The sequence below is a fragment of the Colius striatus genome, chromosome 17 (assembly GCF_028858725.1).
Source record: "Colius striatus isolate bColStr4 chromosome 17, bColStr4.1.hap1, whole genome shotgun sequence".
In the NCBI taxonomy this organism is placed as follows: domain Eukaryota; kingdom Metazoa; phylum Chordata; class Aves; order Coliiformes; family Coliidae; genus Colius; species Colius striatus.
The window spans coordinates 13,738,246-13,755,290 of record NC_084775.1 but is presented as its reverse complement, the minus strand read 5'-3'; the positions used below and the strand labels follow the sequence as shown (position 1 = coordinate 13,755,290).

Here is a 17,045-nt window from a genome sequence, read left to right as displayed (position 1 = left end):
TTCACAAGGCAGGTTATTCCCCTGCAGTGACTCAGCCACCAGTTACTAAAAATAGGTCTGCCCAGATGGATGTAACAGCATTTCTAATCAGAAAAATGACTTGGTAATACAGAACTATCAGCTAATATCAGCATGAGCCAACTAATACACACACCAGCCCAAAGGACACATTGCCACATCTCCACATTTTCTCCTCAACCAGGGTGTGGGGGTGTGTGTGTGGGGGGGGGGTGTCTTGTTCCAGAGGTGAGAAATGCACTCACTTCATCACCCCCCTGTCTCCATGGGATGCAGCTGGCTTCTTTCAAGACTAATGAAGCTCTCAGAAATTAGCCCATCCCCAGCAGTGGCTGCTATAATGTGTGAGCTTAGGGCATGAAGCCAGGTGGGGAATTAACTTATGTGGTGAATTTGCTTTTAAGTTTCACAGAAAAAAAGTAATCCCTACTCATTTAGGGATGTGGTTTAGTGCTGAGTTAATGGCTGGACTTGATCTTAAAAGGTCTTTTCCAGCCTAAGTGACTCTCTGGTTCTATGATCATCTACAAGAGCCCAGAAACAGCACCCTTGAACAGGTTGGAGACAATAAGTAGTATTAAAAGACAATATAGCTTACAGCAGGATCCAGGGTTTAAGGTACACACCAGCAAGTCTTCCAGCCTCAGCAGTCTGCACTTCATCCTGCAGGAAGGGAGAAAAGGAGAGATTTGGTTTTAAGTGGGTTTGAGAGCCCACCATAAGCTGCCCAGGGAAAGTCTGACCCAGGGACAAGATGTCACCTGGGGCACCAAGTCCCAGTAAGGCTTCTCTAAAACTTCAGCTGAGGCAAAAAAACCTCTCTTCCAAGAACTCAAAGCAACATGTGTCTCATCTGGTGACACAGCCTTGGAGAGGTGGGCAGATCTATAAAAGGCTTGCATCAGGGTTGGTTAATATATAATCAGAAGAGGACTCAAGTTACAGCAACAAGTGCTACCAAAGGATCTGCACAGGCCTGCACGGCCTCTGAAGGCAGGTTCCAAAGAGAAAGGACAAGTCAAGACCATGTGAGATATTGCCAGTCTATTCACTGACACCCCACTTGCCTTTTTGGTGTTACTTGGCTGGTTTTGTGGTCCCTTACACAACTGACATGCAAGTTCCTGACGTGCAAGGTCTGAGTTACCTCTCTGTCCTCCACCACGTACCTCACCTGTCCCAGGTTACCTTTCCCAGTGCACGTGAGCCACAGCAAAAGACCATCCCAACCTGTTTGGGAACAGGCACTTCTTGAAGTTTTCATGTGCCTCCTGCAAGCTGCAACACACAGGCACAGCTGCAAGTTCAGGGAACAGCAGAGTTAAAGAGCTGCAGCTTTTACATAACACCATCCCTTTCCCTCGCCCACCTGGGCTGAGTCAGCACAGAGACTCCTCTCAGCTCTAGGTTCCTGTTTCTGCAGCAGCAGAGGGTTAGCACAGCTCTGTAGCCACCACAAATGGGATGTATCAAGAAACTGATTAAAAAAGGGATCTTCTTCCATCTCTTATCACACTCTATTTCACACTGCTATTAAAGCCACAGTTATCACAGACAATTACATCAGGTCTCTTCTGGCCTCTGACTCATTTCTAAATGACTTTGGTTGACTCATTTCTCCTAATTTGTCTTGGCTGCAATCGAAGTTTTTCCTCTTTTACAAATTAAAGTGGCTTTCCCCCTTCCTTCAGCTTTTCTGAACACGATTCCAGCTAACTGTAGGGAACTAAAATGAAAGCAAAGGGATTTTACCTGGCACAACAGCCCACCTATCTCCCCACCACAATTACGGTGTGCAGAATCTACTCTGAGCACACTCATCCCCTCTCAGCTATGCAGACAACAGCCTCCCTCCATCCAGTCATGAAAAACACGACCAACAGATTTACTGTGACTAATTAAAGCTGTTTTCTTGCAAATTTATGTTCTACATTCACCTACAGCTGCTTTTCTGTTGCTACACCAACCCCACTCACCGTTAGTACTGAAAACATGAGCGTAAGTCCACGGTGATGAAGTGAAGCCACAACAGGAGCAGGACACCAAGAGATATGCTATTTTATTTAAAATCAGACCACAGTAGATTACAGAAAGACTCCTTATGCAAACAAATCCACTGTACGTTTCACAACTTGCTAGGCATATAAAATTGCCCCTTTATTAGACTGTCCAGGATCACACAGAGGAACTGTTCAGGTGCAGGACGTCTCTACCTCCTCTGAACTCAAGGTTTGCCAGGTAGCTCTAGATTCAGGCTAAAGGAATTGTTGATTTGAGCTTTGTATCAAAGTCATTATTCCAGTTTGAGAAGGCAGAGAAGTCCCAAAAGAGGTTGAGACTGAGGTTGTGGAAGTTGGGGCACCAAATGTGATGGTTCCCCGTGACCAGACTGTGCCCAGGGCTCTGCCTCAGGGCATCACAGGAAGGTTTGGTTTCTCTACAGTCCCTCCAGGGTCCCTGGTGTGGAGGTGACCTGTGTGGATCAGCTGTGCACAAACAACTGACTCCTCTTCCTCTAGGAGACAGCACTGAAATGAATCCTTGAGTTAGAACCATTCAATGCTGATCATCAACCAACCAACCAACCTAACCACATACAATTGAATTAGTCATAACTTACAAAACTGCATACAAAACAACTGGCAGAAGTAATGCCACCCCAAGAGAGCATCTTCAATGCTACCAACACTCTAAAAGCCGTGTTACACATCGTATTTAAAGGTTCTCCTCCACTCCAATTGCCTTAGGGAAGTATATGCTATTTGCAGCAGACATTAAAAATCCTCAAGACAACATTATAATATATATATAATCTTTTTTTTTTGGCAAGCATAGAGTCACCTCCTTTCAACTCTCAGCTTGCCTATGGCATTTTAATCTCACTATCTTATCAACAGTGCAAATTAGTATGATTCTAAACATCCTAGCCATAGCAGAGTTTATTTATTAGCTATAACAGAACAGGAGAAGCTGTTGGAGGGCAACAGGTCCAAAGCACCGCCACATCTCTTGCCCGATTTGTTCAGGTTAGTGTTTTGTAACCTTCTGAAAGGATTCAGACAGCTCTCCACAGTCATCCTTCTCCCCTACCCTTAAACATTACCAGCAGTCAAGTATATATTTACAGTTTGTGCGCACACACACACACATTTAATGGCAAAATGTGGTTTTTCTTCCATGAGCAGCTGGATTTCAGTTATGAGGTTGCTCTAACTGAAAAGTCACATTAGTTACATGATCTGTGTTCAAACTTACCCACCAGTGAAGGCAACTAGAAGCTTACAAATAGCAGATACAGCCTTTGTTGTTTTTCTGAAGTACAAGGGTGAGTTTTTCTGTAAAAGAAAGTGCTCTCAAAGAGCCCTTAAGAGTTGAGCAATGGCCATTCAAAGGAGAGAAATGCTAATATCCTAGTATTACAATCACAAGTAGTGATCCTAAGGCACATCAGCCATATGCAAGAATGCATTGTTTTGCTTCCAGACAGAAAAAAAATTGCATTAGCTTTGTGTTTAGTTTGCACAAGAGTTTGTTTCTAAGACAAAATATCCCTGAAAGGTTTTGTCATCACAAAAGTTACCAAAAGACAGAAAATTTAACAAGTAGTAAAAATAGTTTTTGGACTAATACCAATAAAGTGAGATACATAAAAGGCAGTGCAAATTCACCATACACTTATCTGTCACCTCCATCACTTCTGAGGATCTGCAGCCCTCGGAAAAAAACGTTGGCACTTGATAAGTGTAAAAGATACCTGGTTGTTTTTATCCAATGTTAGCAAAACCGATTTGAGAGACTTGTTAAAGAGATTTTCACCTAGTGGGCTCAAAGTAGGGATTTCTATACTTGGTCACCACCCCAGTAGCCCCCACTCACTGGAATTCTTTCTAGGACACAAATCATTTTGACAGCAGACTGAATGTTGAGTGTTCAGATACAAAAGTTGCCATCCAAATACCAGCACTAATAGCACAGCAAAATTACTTTGAAACGAGTCAGAATTAACCATGCTCAAAGCTTCAGTGAGAAAATAATACCAAGAAAAGATATTACACTATTTTCTTTAAAAAGAACACATCCTGTACCATCACTAGATTACAGAAAAAAAATAACCCAAAACAACCCCCACTTTACAAACAAATCAATGCACAAAATCCCCTTCTATGGAAACTTTCCAGACTTACACTGGGGAATTGGTTCAGATGCCAGTAACAGTGACCAACCTTCTGCCCTTCGTCTTCAGAAGGCAAAACAAGCCAAATAACTATATTTTCAGAAGACAGAGCTTCCTGTTATGAGCTTAATTTCAGATTAGTATTTGCTAGCAACCACCACACTCCAGAGGAAATGATTAAGGGATAGTCAAGGGCCTTACGTAAATGAAAGAAAAATAGATATTCTATTTTGACTGACGCTGTTGGTAGTGCAGACTCCCAGACAATGTCCTGCATTCCAGGCCAATGATAGGAGAATGTTCTGCAATAATGCAGGGGCTAGGACACATTCTGGACTGTGAGCTGCTTAAAATGATCCTGAATTAAATGCAAGTTGTTTGTGGATGTGAGAAACGGCTAATGAAATTACGGACACATTCTGGGCAAGCAACAAGCGTTAAGATTTGCCTCCTCCAATGCTAGCTTAAAATACCAGCGTGTGTCTACTCTGTTAAGAGTCACACTGACTGTGAAATCTGAGTATCCCCTAAAAAAGCTTTCCCCCTCCACTGGCATTAAAAGTCAAGAATGGATTATGTAAGATGCAAACAGCCAGCACAGAGTTCAAAAACCTCTTCTGTTTTGCCTGCTTGCAGAGAAACGTTAGCTGTGAATTCCAGACACAGACACACATGCCAAAAACTGCAAACCTAAAGGAAATGGGAACGTTAAAAACAGTTGTGCCAAGTGAGAGACTGAGTTTGAGGGGTAAAATGAAATTGAGGAGCTTCAAGCAGTCAATTACATGATGTGAAAACCCAGTATTTGATTAAGAAAATACCCTGCCTTGATTCCTGGAATCACTTGGTGTCAAAAGCTAAGCACCTGTGTAAAAAACCCACTTCTGTATCCAAGGTGTGGAAAAGAAATAAAACCCACAACAGTAAGAAAGTCTCCAGAGGCAAGGAAATAAAAATGCCTGGTAAAGTGTCTATAAAACTCTAAACTGGCTTCACAAACAGTTTAGTTTAATTTCAAGGGACCAGGACTTCCAAGTTATTTTTAAGTGGGAGGAGGATGTATTTTCACCATGGAAAGTCTAAGGTAAGAACTGAAATGTAGAAATGAAACTCTTGTAGCTCACTGTCTAAAAACCATCCCACATTTTCTGACAAGAGTTTCAGTTCAGCAAGCTCTGAAAACTTTGTGCACCTGGCCACGAGTGCCACTGTCTGGGCAGGCTGCAAAGGATGCTGACGAGGCCCATTGCAACTCTTTGCCCAGCATTCAGATATGGGTGTTACTATCCAAACAGCAGCAGGGAGAGGGAATTCTTTAGAGAGACAAATAGCTCCCAGTTTGCCACACGGACATCCAGCTGTGAGAGGAATACACCAGAACACAAGAGGATGTTGATTTACCACCACTAAAGAACTCAGAGTGGGGTGTAATTTGTAATGTCAGCAAATCCACTGCAAGTTGGTTCACAATTTGATGGATTTACAAGATTTAGATCCTATCACCCTTCCTAGCAAACCTTAGTTGTCACTGACATTTGAAAACCAAAACTGATCACATTTACCAAACACAACTGCAAACCTCTGCGCCACAGCTCGGGTCCTGTACTCCATTGTGCAAAAAGCAGAGGCTTTCCATTGCCTGCATCAAGTCTCTGATGGGGACAAAAAGGAAATAGAAGCACCAATACGTAAGTCAGGCGCACCCAAATATTCACTGGAGGATAAAGCCAGGATGGGGAGGTGGAAGGCGAGGAGGTCTCTGGGGAAGAGCTGGAGGGTACTGTGGTACAAACTGCGAGGGGTATCCTGGCTGTGGCATCGGACTCGCAGACTGGACTCCTGGTCGAGGGGGGAGAGGAGGATACGGAGCACCTGGATAAGAAACAGCTGGTCCAGAACTCATGGCTGCAGTAAACGGAGTAGGAAAGCGTCCTGCTGGGACTGCAGAAGGTGGAGGGGGTGGGATTCGTCGGGGCACAACTGAAGGAGGAGTGTTTGCATCCGAAGTGTAGGAATCTTGAGGTGCTGGTGTTGTCTCGGGTGCCCTGGGCTGAGCCTGGGGCTGAGCCTGGGGAAGTCTCTGTCCCTTCAGCACCATTTCTTGGAGCTTCTCAATCTTCACACGTCGCAGGTGAGCCAGTTTACGCTTGCTCTGGTACTCGTCAATGAAGGAATCCAGTGGGATTTCACCATCAAGAAATCTTTCTGCCATATTCTGTCAAACACAGGACAATCTCTTAGAAAAGCATGTACTGCAAGAGAATCTAAATGGCTTATATCCTAACTATAGCATAATTTTGCCTGTGATTCTCCAGCTTGCATGTGGGGGATGACTGGCACACTAAGAATTTGGAGGCAGATATTACTCAGAAGCACCGGGAGTTAAATATAATTTTTGCTTAAATTCATACTGAAGCAACAACAAGAACATCTGAATCTAGCTCTGAGCATTTCCCTGATCAGAGATGGAAACAAAGCAAGTTCAACAGCTTTCCAGATTGCCACTTAAGCTGGATGACACTTCAGTCCTGCTTGCAATGCCACTGGAAGCCTTTGGTAGCAGGTGTAGGTGGCAGAATTGAAGTGTATTGTCATTACCTCTGTGTCTTCCTCAATCTTAGCCCCCTCTGTCTGCAGCAGTGCGAGCAGTGTCTCCAATGAAGCATTACTGGATTGTCTGTCTGTAATGGCACAGCAAGAACAGTACATGACTACTGGCTCTAAATGACTTCTAACTGAAGCTACACAGCTTAATTAAGCACAACAATTTCTAAGGCATATGTTCAACTACTCTACTCCACTGGTCTAGACAGGATGATCTACAGTAAGAAAATATATTAAGTACGTTAGGAATACTGTCAGAGTGCTAAAAGATTAAATTTAACTACAATGATGGATTTACAACACTGAAAGGCAAAGCACTGCAGCAACTGCAGTATCAGACAGACAATACTTCATAACCCAGCATGAAATGAGAAAGTTAACTGCAATATTCTGTTCCATTTATAATTAATCACTGAAAATTCAAATTACGTTTTGCCTTTTAGCAAAGTAAATGAATTTGATCATTTAAAGAACAACAGGTCAACAATAGGTAGGTAAACACAGAGCACTGAAAGAATCCACGGTATCTGTAACTATGTGTAAGAGATACTTAATAAACCATTAGATGCATCAACTGTTTCAGAACTACAACAGAAAGACATTTCACTTTGTACTCTGAATTCATCCAGCTAAAAATGAGACACCAAAACCCAACCCAAAGAATTGCAACAGATACACATTCCCTCAGAAAGCAGCCAATCAGCCTCCAATACAAAATACGTTACCTAGCTTTGTTTTCTTTATCTGGTATGCTTCAAAAAAAACTTGCAGCTCTCGATACTTTTCAGTCAAGTTTGATTTCAAAGACTCCAACTTTGGCTGGTACAAGAGATTGCCTTCTGCCAGGCTACGGTTGCTGGCCAGAGTCATGTCCTTGCTGTGTTGAACATTTTGGGCCTGGAAATAAAACGACAGTGAAAATACTAAGTGAGACTAATGGTTATTTAGACAATAGGAGACTTTAAAACTACTACCTAAACAACAAAAATATGCTCTCTATGAAATTTAGTACTATGGGATTGGACCTGCAACTAATAGCAAGACTCTCAGGTTTTTAGGACCGGTGGAAATGTCCACTGATTTGGTGGGTGCGGTCAGGTTCAGCTATTGCGCTCTTTTTCCATGATCTCCTTCTTTCCTGCTACACAAAATCCTCTCTCACAGACTGTATTTTTACTGCTCTGCTAAGATACTAGTTCCCTAGTGTATGATCAAGAAGGAAGACAGTGGTCCATGGTGCAAGCTGCATCTTAAAATCATCTAAAACGACAATGTGCTGTTGAAGCTCCTGGAGGAAAGGCCTTTGGAGGAATTGCACTAACAAGAAGGAGCTCTTCTTTCAGCAATGGGTACCTGTGAATGAATCACTTTGTGTACAGGAATTAACACTGGCCTAAAGTCATCTTCCTGTACATTTCTTCCCCCATGCAGCAGAGAGCTCATGAAACAGTTTTCTTCTCTAAGTTGGAAATGATAATTATTCAGAGCTTGTGTTGTGGGAAAGGACTCAAAGAACTCCTCTCCTCTGAGCAGGGCCAGAGGTGCTCGTGAAGAGCCCAATAAAAAGAAGGGCTTTTTCCTGCTCAGAACAAGAACTGGGTTCCAGCTGCACTGAACTGCTGGCAAGAGGCAGGTGTCGGCAGCACAGCAGAGGTACCCGTGTAGAAACCAGACTCTCTGTGCCCACTCAGACATTTCTGCTAAGTGGCAGAGGACTGCAGTTTATGTCATCCCAGTTGATTATAATTCTTGTCACAAATTTATGTGAGGTCTGACCATCTGGCTCTCACAGCTGGTGAGACTGGATTTTTACACTCACACCTTGCCACCTGAACGTGCTTTGGATGATTTTTTATTCATTATTTAGCATAGATGCTCCTTCATCCTCGCCTCACATACTGCCCTTACTACTCCTCCATGATGAATGTGGACAGAGAAAGCAACAGTTGCTCTTAAAAAAACATACATCTTTGGATCCCAGCAGTAAGATGCCATAAAACTGCAGAAGAATGTCATCCCTTATTAAAATGCAAACAAACAAGGACTGCATTACTACTGTTCTTTCTCCAGAATATTCTTCCCCAACTACATTAAATCAATCCTGGATTCATGCCAAAACCTTGTTTTTCAGTTTAATCCTTCTGCTGAACATATCTTAGCCTCAAGACATTCTTCCTAAAGAACAAATGACAATTCTCACAACACCAAGGCTCAGCCGGATTCTGGGTTTGCTCATACACACACCATGCAGGCCATTTGATCAGAACAGCCCTCATGAGCTTTGGGAAAGCTGAGTGTTTGGGGATGCCTGTCCTGGATGTCACATTAGATTCATTAAAACATTCAGACATCAAAAGGAAGGGAAAAAACCCACCCAAACCCCAAAGGATCTGATTTCAGATTTCCAGTCTGGATAGTTTTCCCATGGTACAACAGACTGATTCCATTAAGCTGCCTTCAAAAATCAATGGAACGCTTTGGTACACTTTTAGTGACCTCCTACATTAATATGTAGGCCCACATCATCCCTGTTGAGTTGTAACAGACCTGACTTACAGACAGTTGCACTCAATTCAGTACAAACACAAAGAATCCAGTGCATTTTTTCCTTTCACACCCACGGGTGGATAGAGGCGAGCCACACCTCAGAAACAGGAAAAGAAGGAAACCCAAATGAACTATTTAAAAGCCCCAAAAAAAGGACAGGACCAGAATTCAGATGTTCTTAGTAGTCTGAGCACCAAACTGGCTACATCAGGCAAAAATATCTTCCAAGTGTAGCAATAGTTTCCTTCAAAGTAATTATTTTGTTTTTAAATGTGTAAAAAGCTAAATTCAACATTGGTTCAACGTTACTTAAACACACCTTTATCCTCAGATACTGCTCTTCAAATACCAAAGTCTTCTCTTTCACTTTGTTCTAAACCACTTTGAAAAAAAATAATCAAGGATAATGGTGAGTCTTAAGTTCCACATCAATCAAAATAAAACTCCATTCCAAGATGTGAAAATCAGAGAAGCTGTACGTGCAATACTGTTTTGTCTTCTCGAGGCTCTCACATCAAGCCTAAACAAGCTTCCAGCCATATGTGTGCACTCAACTTGAATCCCTTCCAAGAATAGAAAGAAAATCCTCTCTTCTCACTTCTGAATCCAATGCAAAATAATTTAAATTAAACTGGTTGCTTCCATTTGTTTCTTCTCACATGATCCAATGCCATTAAGACTGTCGCGTTCAGAAAGCTTGACTCCCCCTTGGTTTTACATTTGCTTCTAACAACTATGAAGGGAACTAAAATACACACGATTTAACAACTTAATTACTGGCATCCAGCTTCTTACCAAATCACCTGCCATCACCACAAGCTTTGTTAACTAGCTGTCTTCTGAACTGCCAGCCAAAAAAGATTGCGTGCAAAGAGATTCATGGTTTCGGATGCCTCTCCTCTTTCACCATTTTAATGAGCAAACTACTTCCTTCAAATGACTTCAATTTGATTTGGTGATTGTATTTTCACTGCTTGTAAGGCTGGTATTGTCATTTCAAAGCTGCTGCACAGTCAGTCTGGGAAGACCAGTTGTATGAGTGAACTTTGATCTTTCTTCAGGATGAAGAGTATTTTCTTTGGACAGAAAAAAGCCAGTGGACACAAACCTATAAACCTTTTGAGAGCACAAGCTGCAGGAAAAGGAACCCTGTATTGAGATCATATATAATGAAGAGGAGAAGGACAAAACCTAGGTAAACAGAAAAACAGAAAAGGCTTGCTTAAGTCAGGTGAAGCTTTTGTGGCGTTTTAAATCACTTCTTTTAAATAACTCGAGTAAGTAACGGCCTTGAGTGTTGTAATGTCCCTCAATAGGACTAGGGAGGGGAAGGAGGAAGCAAAGACCTAACTTTCTACAATGATTTTCTGAGTAACTTCAAAATCATTTCAAATGTGTAAAGATGGATCTATCAGCATATTATGTACCTGAATTGCAAAAAAGAATAAGACCAGAAAAATCAACATTATGATCTAGCTACAACAAGTGCAGAGTGACATCCCTTCCTGACCATGACTGGACAATTACGGACTAGTCTAAAATCAAGTAAAAGTCTTTAAAAGGTTTGTTTTTCAAACAGAAAGGAGTTAAGGTGTTCACAACAGCACTTTTAGGTTACAGTGCTTGAAATTACACAGGATTTCATGACTCAACTTTTCCATATTATGGCACTTCTTAGAAGGGCACATTTTCTCTACAGAAGTTGAGAAAAAAGCGTGACTGACATTTAATGATCAAGTGTCACTCTTGAAGTCTTCACTTTCAGCATTAATCTGTGTCATGAGAAAAGGACACTTGAAAAGAAGAGAAACTCAAATTGAATCTTCCTCAAAACCATAAGAAAAAACAGTTCCTTCAGTACAAGGTAAACTTTGGAATGATGTTTGATGAAGCATAAGAATGAGATGATGAAGACTCATCCACCTGTTCAGGACACTTAAATGCTTTGTGTCACTGAGAAAAGTCTGAAGTCTGTGGGATGAGTGAATTCTATTTCACCACAAATAGAACAGACACAGTCCCAAAGCAATCCTACTTGAACACAGTCACGATTTTACAAACCAGAAAAATCTCTGGCACTGATGTTAAGTTACACATAATAAACTTTTCTGCAGCTGTTCCACTGCATTTAGAAGTTCCTATAAGAAACCAGAAGAGCAAACCCTGTGAACTTAGCCTAAAAAGCCTTAAAGAAAACCTTTCAAAAAAGGCTAATTTAAAACAAACAAACAACAAAAAAAGAAGTTGCAAAATCATCCAAGGGTCAAAGATACAGTAGAGCATGACCAGCCTAATAAGATTATCAATGCAGCACAAAGCATACTTCCAGCATCCACTCACAGCCTTCCCCAAGTCCAATACAACAGCCAAGCAATGAATAAATTCAACAGAAGTTATTCTGTTGCCAGACACGTTGTCAGACAAAAATGTCTATTAGCAGGGGACCACACCAGGTGTTCACCTGCCTACTGGAAGTGCAATAAAAAAAAGTTACTGAGAGAAAACAAGCAAAGAGCACACGACCCCAGCAGAATTACTAACAAGACTATGGATGTCAGGAGCACTTTGACAGACACGAAACATTAATCTGAGAACAGATGAGAAAACCCAGTCAGAATCATGAGACATAATGAGACAGGATGATATTAAAGAGAACATATGCTTTTTTTATTTTAAACTGCTAAGCTCTGGCAATGAATTCTGAATGGGACAAATGGGGCAACAATACTGAGCTGCTTATAAAAGGATTTTAATGGCAGAAGGATTGCTCAGCGTTGAGCAGACCGCTCAACCCAAATTGTGTGAGCGGCAAGAAAATGAAGCCATGGTCACACAAGAGGTTATTAAAGATGAAAATCATGGTTTATGCCATACTTCACAACTTAATGTGCTTAAAAAGCGAGTTTCTTCAACAGAAGCAATTTGAATAATTTTACTGAAGGATTTATTTAATCAGCTCTTCCAAGAACAGGCAGCGGTAACTGCTTTGGGAATTGACATTCAACTGCTTTCATCAACTGCAGCTTCGTTTCATCCCACTTAAAAATAAATGCTGGATAAAATTAAAACAGAAGCTAGCACTAGCTTAGCAACATTTTTACTGTTTATGATATACTCCAAAATAATGGTTTGCTGCAGGAGTTATTTGTGCAAAGTGTGAGAGAAGCGTCACTCCTGTTCACCCAAAAAGCACATTCCCCGAAGAACAATTCCAGCCTGAGATGCAGTCTGAGCAACTGAAATCTCAGCCATCCACAAAGTCCATCAAGTGCTGCTATAATTACAAGCTTGCTTCAGCAAGCACCATGGCAAGTAGTCTCTTGGTACTTTGAAGAAGAAAGTCTGTTAAGGAGCTATAAATAAAAAGAAGTTTTATGTGGCAGTAATTTAGTGGCTTTATACATAGCACACATCCACGCTGGGTTTAGGTTTCTCTGCTTCTTGCTTTAGCTTTTGTCATTCCCACATTCTCTCCTTCACTTACACATACTTGTGAATTAGGAATAAAATATGCAGACACACTGCAGAAGTACCAGGATGTACATTTGGAGTGTCAAATTAACTCCTGAAAGAGGAGCTGACAGGTGCAGAGCAGGAGAAGAGAGACTTCTGTTACGGAAGATTTCAGAGTGCTTTTCATCAAGTACTAGGGAACGATAACACACCCTCTAACAACATCTGTTCACTAATAAATATTAATACATCTTGCACAGTAATTACATTTGCTAAAATTAGGTCTTCTAATTGTGTAAGTACTGGCTTTAAAAATGACAAAATCAAGTTTAAAAGGTAAGTTACAATTCCTGAACATTTACTGTAGAAGAAAGAGACCCCAAACTGCAATTTGCACTGAGCAGACACAGGCAGATTACCCATCTGATGCTCAGCTGGAAGAGAAAAATCTGTAGTTGCCACCAAGGCTAATTCCTAGCTTTGCAACTAAATTTCATGTTCGGCAAACAAGAACATAACCACTTGCACAATGTGGTTATAGGACAGGAGAGGGAATCCATGCAATCCAGGCATGCCTTCACAGAGCTTTAACTTGGGACTCGCTGCACTGCTCGATCTTCTCAACTGGCTTTTGAGAAAAGGACTATGGTCAAAACCTCTTCTGAAACCCTGCAATGAGAGGGAGGCCAACACACTTCTGGCTTCTTGGTTTCCTACAATTAAGGTCTTGAAGAGCAAATTAATTTTTGGCAGGAAAACCTTAGCAGTGACACAATGTTGAATGGTTACTACAGTAATGTTCCAGTAGACAAAAAGAAAACTCACTTTCCCAGGGGAAATTCAGTGTCAGGTCGCAAATTCTCTCATCCACGCTGTTTAGAGATGGACTTTCATAAACAATGTACTTTTATTTCATGAAGATGAATATTGCAGAGATACTACAGAGATCGACCTCAAAGGATACAAAAAAAGGAAACCCTCTCCAATTTGAAAAGACTAGGAGCACCAGACAATTGGCTTCCTTCCTCTTTCTATCAGACAAAATGTTCGTTGTTTCAGCGGTAAAAGCCCAGAGGCTTCAAAAACAGCCTTACTGACAGAAAAAGCTGCAGTTTAGCTCTCTAAGGCCACATTGTCCCATACCTGGGGGAATGCACATCACCCCAGAGAAATATGAATGTGCACATGAGCACATGGAGAGATATATACACACACATCCCCACACACAATGACATATACAAATCCTGCTCAAATGCTGCACAGGAATTCATTCCCTTTAAGGCTGGAAAGTACTTATTTTTAGCTATTAGCAAGAAAGCCAAGTGGTTTTTCAAATCCTCCTCTTTGTGAGCAGAACACTGGGTTTTGAGCTGGGTTTCCCTTGTAACAAGGAGAACAAAGGTTTTTTCAATTATGGAATAATCAGCTTTAGTCAACTTTGCCACTGAAAATACAAGTGAAGTCAGAGAAGCGACTCGGGAATCATGATTTAATTGGCATGTCACAATGAAATCATGAATCTAAGGGCTCTGGAACAACCCTATAACCTAGATACAAATGGAGTGACAACAGAGTACCTACATAAGTAGCACTGAAGTCACCATGGTTCCTCTTTAATGTTCAGGATTTCCCTCTCTTCCTGCCACACACTTCAGAGTGAAAGAATCATGACCCAGTAGCACAAACTTCAGCAGAAAACAATTCAATGGAGGCAAACGCAGAATGAGGAAGAAGTATTCAAGCACAGTCAATTCCTTCCAAGGTGGGTAAATGCATTTCTAGTTGAACAGACTCTAGTAAAAGCCTCCCCACACAATAAAAGAGGATTAAACCAGACAGTAGCTTAGCCATATTTCCACACAGCCTGAATACGTCCAAGCCTAGCCACACTTTCCAAACACCACAAAATATTCCCTCAGGCCTGGAGAACTTTACTCTACAATTTAAAAGCCTTCAGTTGCCAACTGAAAGAGGAAAACTGGAGAGTCAAATTGAGAATATGGTCTAGCTCTGCCACGAGAGATCTTTTCTACTAAGGTCATGTGGTTTTCTGTCCCTTCTGACCTACAATCTCAAGCGTTTATTGACAAATAAATAATAGAGCCCACTGAGCCAGCCCTTCTGGTCACATGCCTTATCAGAGGTCACACTGAAACCAGTAATATCACACTGATTTTCTATCTTTATAAAATTAAGCACATTGTAACACATTGACTTTCCTTGACTATTTAGGTTTTATATAGAAAGGTACTCCTGCCTCCCAGTAAACCAAAGTGCCTCCAAGATCTCTGCACATTTCACTTACTGCAGCAGTATCTGTTTCTGAGACAGCTGAAGTTCCCAAAATCCAAGCTCCTATGAAAGGCTATTGTGTCTGCCCTGCTCTCACAAATCTATTTACACAAAGTTCAAAATCCAAATTCTTGCATAATACAGAGAGTAAAACCCTTAGGACACTTCCTTAGCTTGGTCTCAGCTTTCCCTTGGCCTCTTCATCTGTACTACTTTGACAACTCGCTTTGAGGTGACACAAAACAATCTCCTCTGTAAGTACCAACAGGGCAGGAATCTTAGTGTGAGGGAATCCCATTAAAATTCATTTTACTTAACAAACTCAGCCTCTTTCTCAAGAATATATTGCCAATTTTTCCTTTCCTAGGGCTTTTGTCCTCTAATTTTACAAAAGCAAGCCAAAATCAATAAGTACAAGACCCAGAGGAGTACAGCACAATTCTTCCTTTTAAAGTTTTCATAGCAACGTTTTCATCTTATTTGTTGTAGGCTGAATGCAGAGTTAAGAGTCTTTCAAGCATACTTGTGGTCAAATAACCCTGGAACAGTCTCATATCAGAACTGAAACACACTGTGTCTACTGGCATATAGGAAAACCAGTCAAAGACAACCACAGCAGTAGGAAGAAAGGAGGCTTCTATGTTGTTTTAATAAGCATAGATCCAAAAGTACGGCTTAAGGGTGATACACTGACAAAGACATTTCAAGTAAGGAAAACAAGCAGCAGAAACCCTGACAGCCTTCCCTGCACCCAGCATACCAACTCGGGCACACAGAAACCTCTTTCATATTGTATTCAGTTGAAGTTGTTGCTGAGATCGAGGCTGCAAATAGGACCGATTTAACCCTGACAAAACCCTTCATCATAGCCAAGGCGCAAAACAAGGGCTGCATTAAAGGAAAAAACCGATCCCACCTCCGGTCCGTCAGTGTCTCCTAATTTAATACAAACCGACCATTTTCAGCACGGCGAGCCCTCGATCCCCCTCCTCTGGCACCCTGCGCTGGGGAGAAGTGCCCGGCCACAGACTCCCCCTTCCCCCTCCCCTACCGAGGGCCAGCAAACAAAAGGCCGGCAGGGAGAGGGGAAGGGAGAGGGGCAGCCAAGGCTTTCCGCAGCACAGAGGCTCCTTATTTACCGGCCCCTCCATGGCGGAGCCGTGATCGCCGAGCAGGGTCGGGAGAGGGGTGTCACCTGCGCCGGGGGAGGGGGGCAGGAGGTCATTAACAGCCCCCAAAACGCGAGTGAGTGGAGGCGGCGGGACAGCGAGCCCCGAGGCCCCGTGGGCTGCGCCCCGGCCAGCTGAGGCGAGCAGCGGCCCGCACGGAGGCCGCGGCCCGGGCGCGGGGCTGCGCCGGGTGCCCCTCACCTCTTCCATCTCGCGGGCCATGCCCTGGAGCTGCTCCTCGTCGTCCAGCAGCGCGCTGAGCTCCTGCAGGCTCAACGCCTCCAAGCGCCGAACGTCCACCGCCATCCCGGCGCGGCCCCGGCCCGGCTCGGCCCCGCTGCCCCCGGCCCGCTCCGGCTCCGGCTCCGGCTCCCGCTCCCGCCGCCGCTGCCGCCAACCGGAAGTGCCGCGGCCGTGTCGCCCCGGCCCGGGGTGGGCACCGCCCTCGGCGCCCCCTGCCGGGCGGGGCGGGGCGGCAGCGCGCGGGGCGGGGCGTACCAAGGCTGCTGGGGGGGCGCCGAGGCGGACGGTACCAAACGGGGAGCGTGGCGGGGGTTCCCCCGCGCCTGAGGGGTGGCGGGAGCCGGAGCGGGGGCCGCAGATTGCGGGTGCCAGGCGGGACAGGCGGGGAGGCTGCGGGTGAGGTGAGTGAGGACGGAGCCCACCGTGGAGGTTCAGAGCACACCAGGCCTCCAGCCCCTGGGGTGGCTCAGGGATAGAAGCCGGGTGGCACTTCATAAAGATGCCGGGCGTAGGCATCGGCCTACGGAGCCCCTCACGGAGCCCCT

At 43.4% G+C, this 17,045-nt stretch overlaps 1 protein-coding gene across 1 annotated transcript; it reads right to left on the bottom strand.

Moving 5' to 3' along the window:
- Nucleotides 1-2,060: 2,060 nt before the first annotated feature.
- VPS37B (VPS37B subunit of ESCRT-I) lies at nt 2,061-16,660 on the bottom strand. The gene is made up of 4 exons (XM_062010314.1): nt 16,459-16,660; nt 7,522-7,693; nt 6,791-6,873; nt 2,061-6,407 (listed from the first exon to the last, which is right to left on the bottom strand). Exons 1-4 carry the CDS (start codon nt 16,561-16,563, stop codon nt 5,904-5,906), a joined length of 864 nt encoding a protein of 287 aa, XP_061866298.1. The 5' UTR covers nt 16,564-16,660; the 3' UTR covers nt 2,061-5,903.
- Between the last annotated feature and the right edge of the window lie 385 nt (nt 16,661-17,045).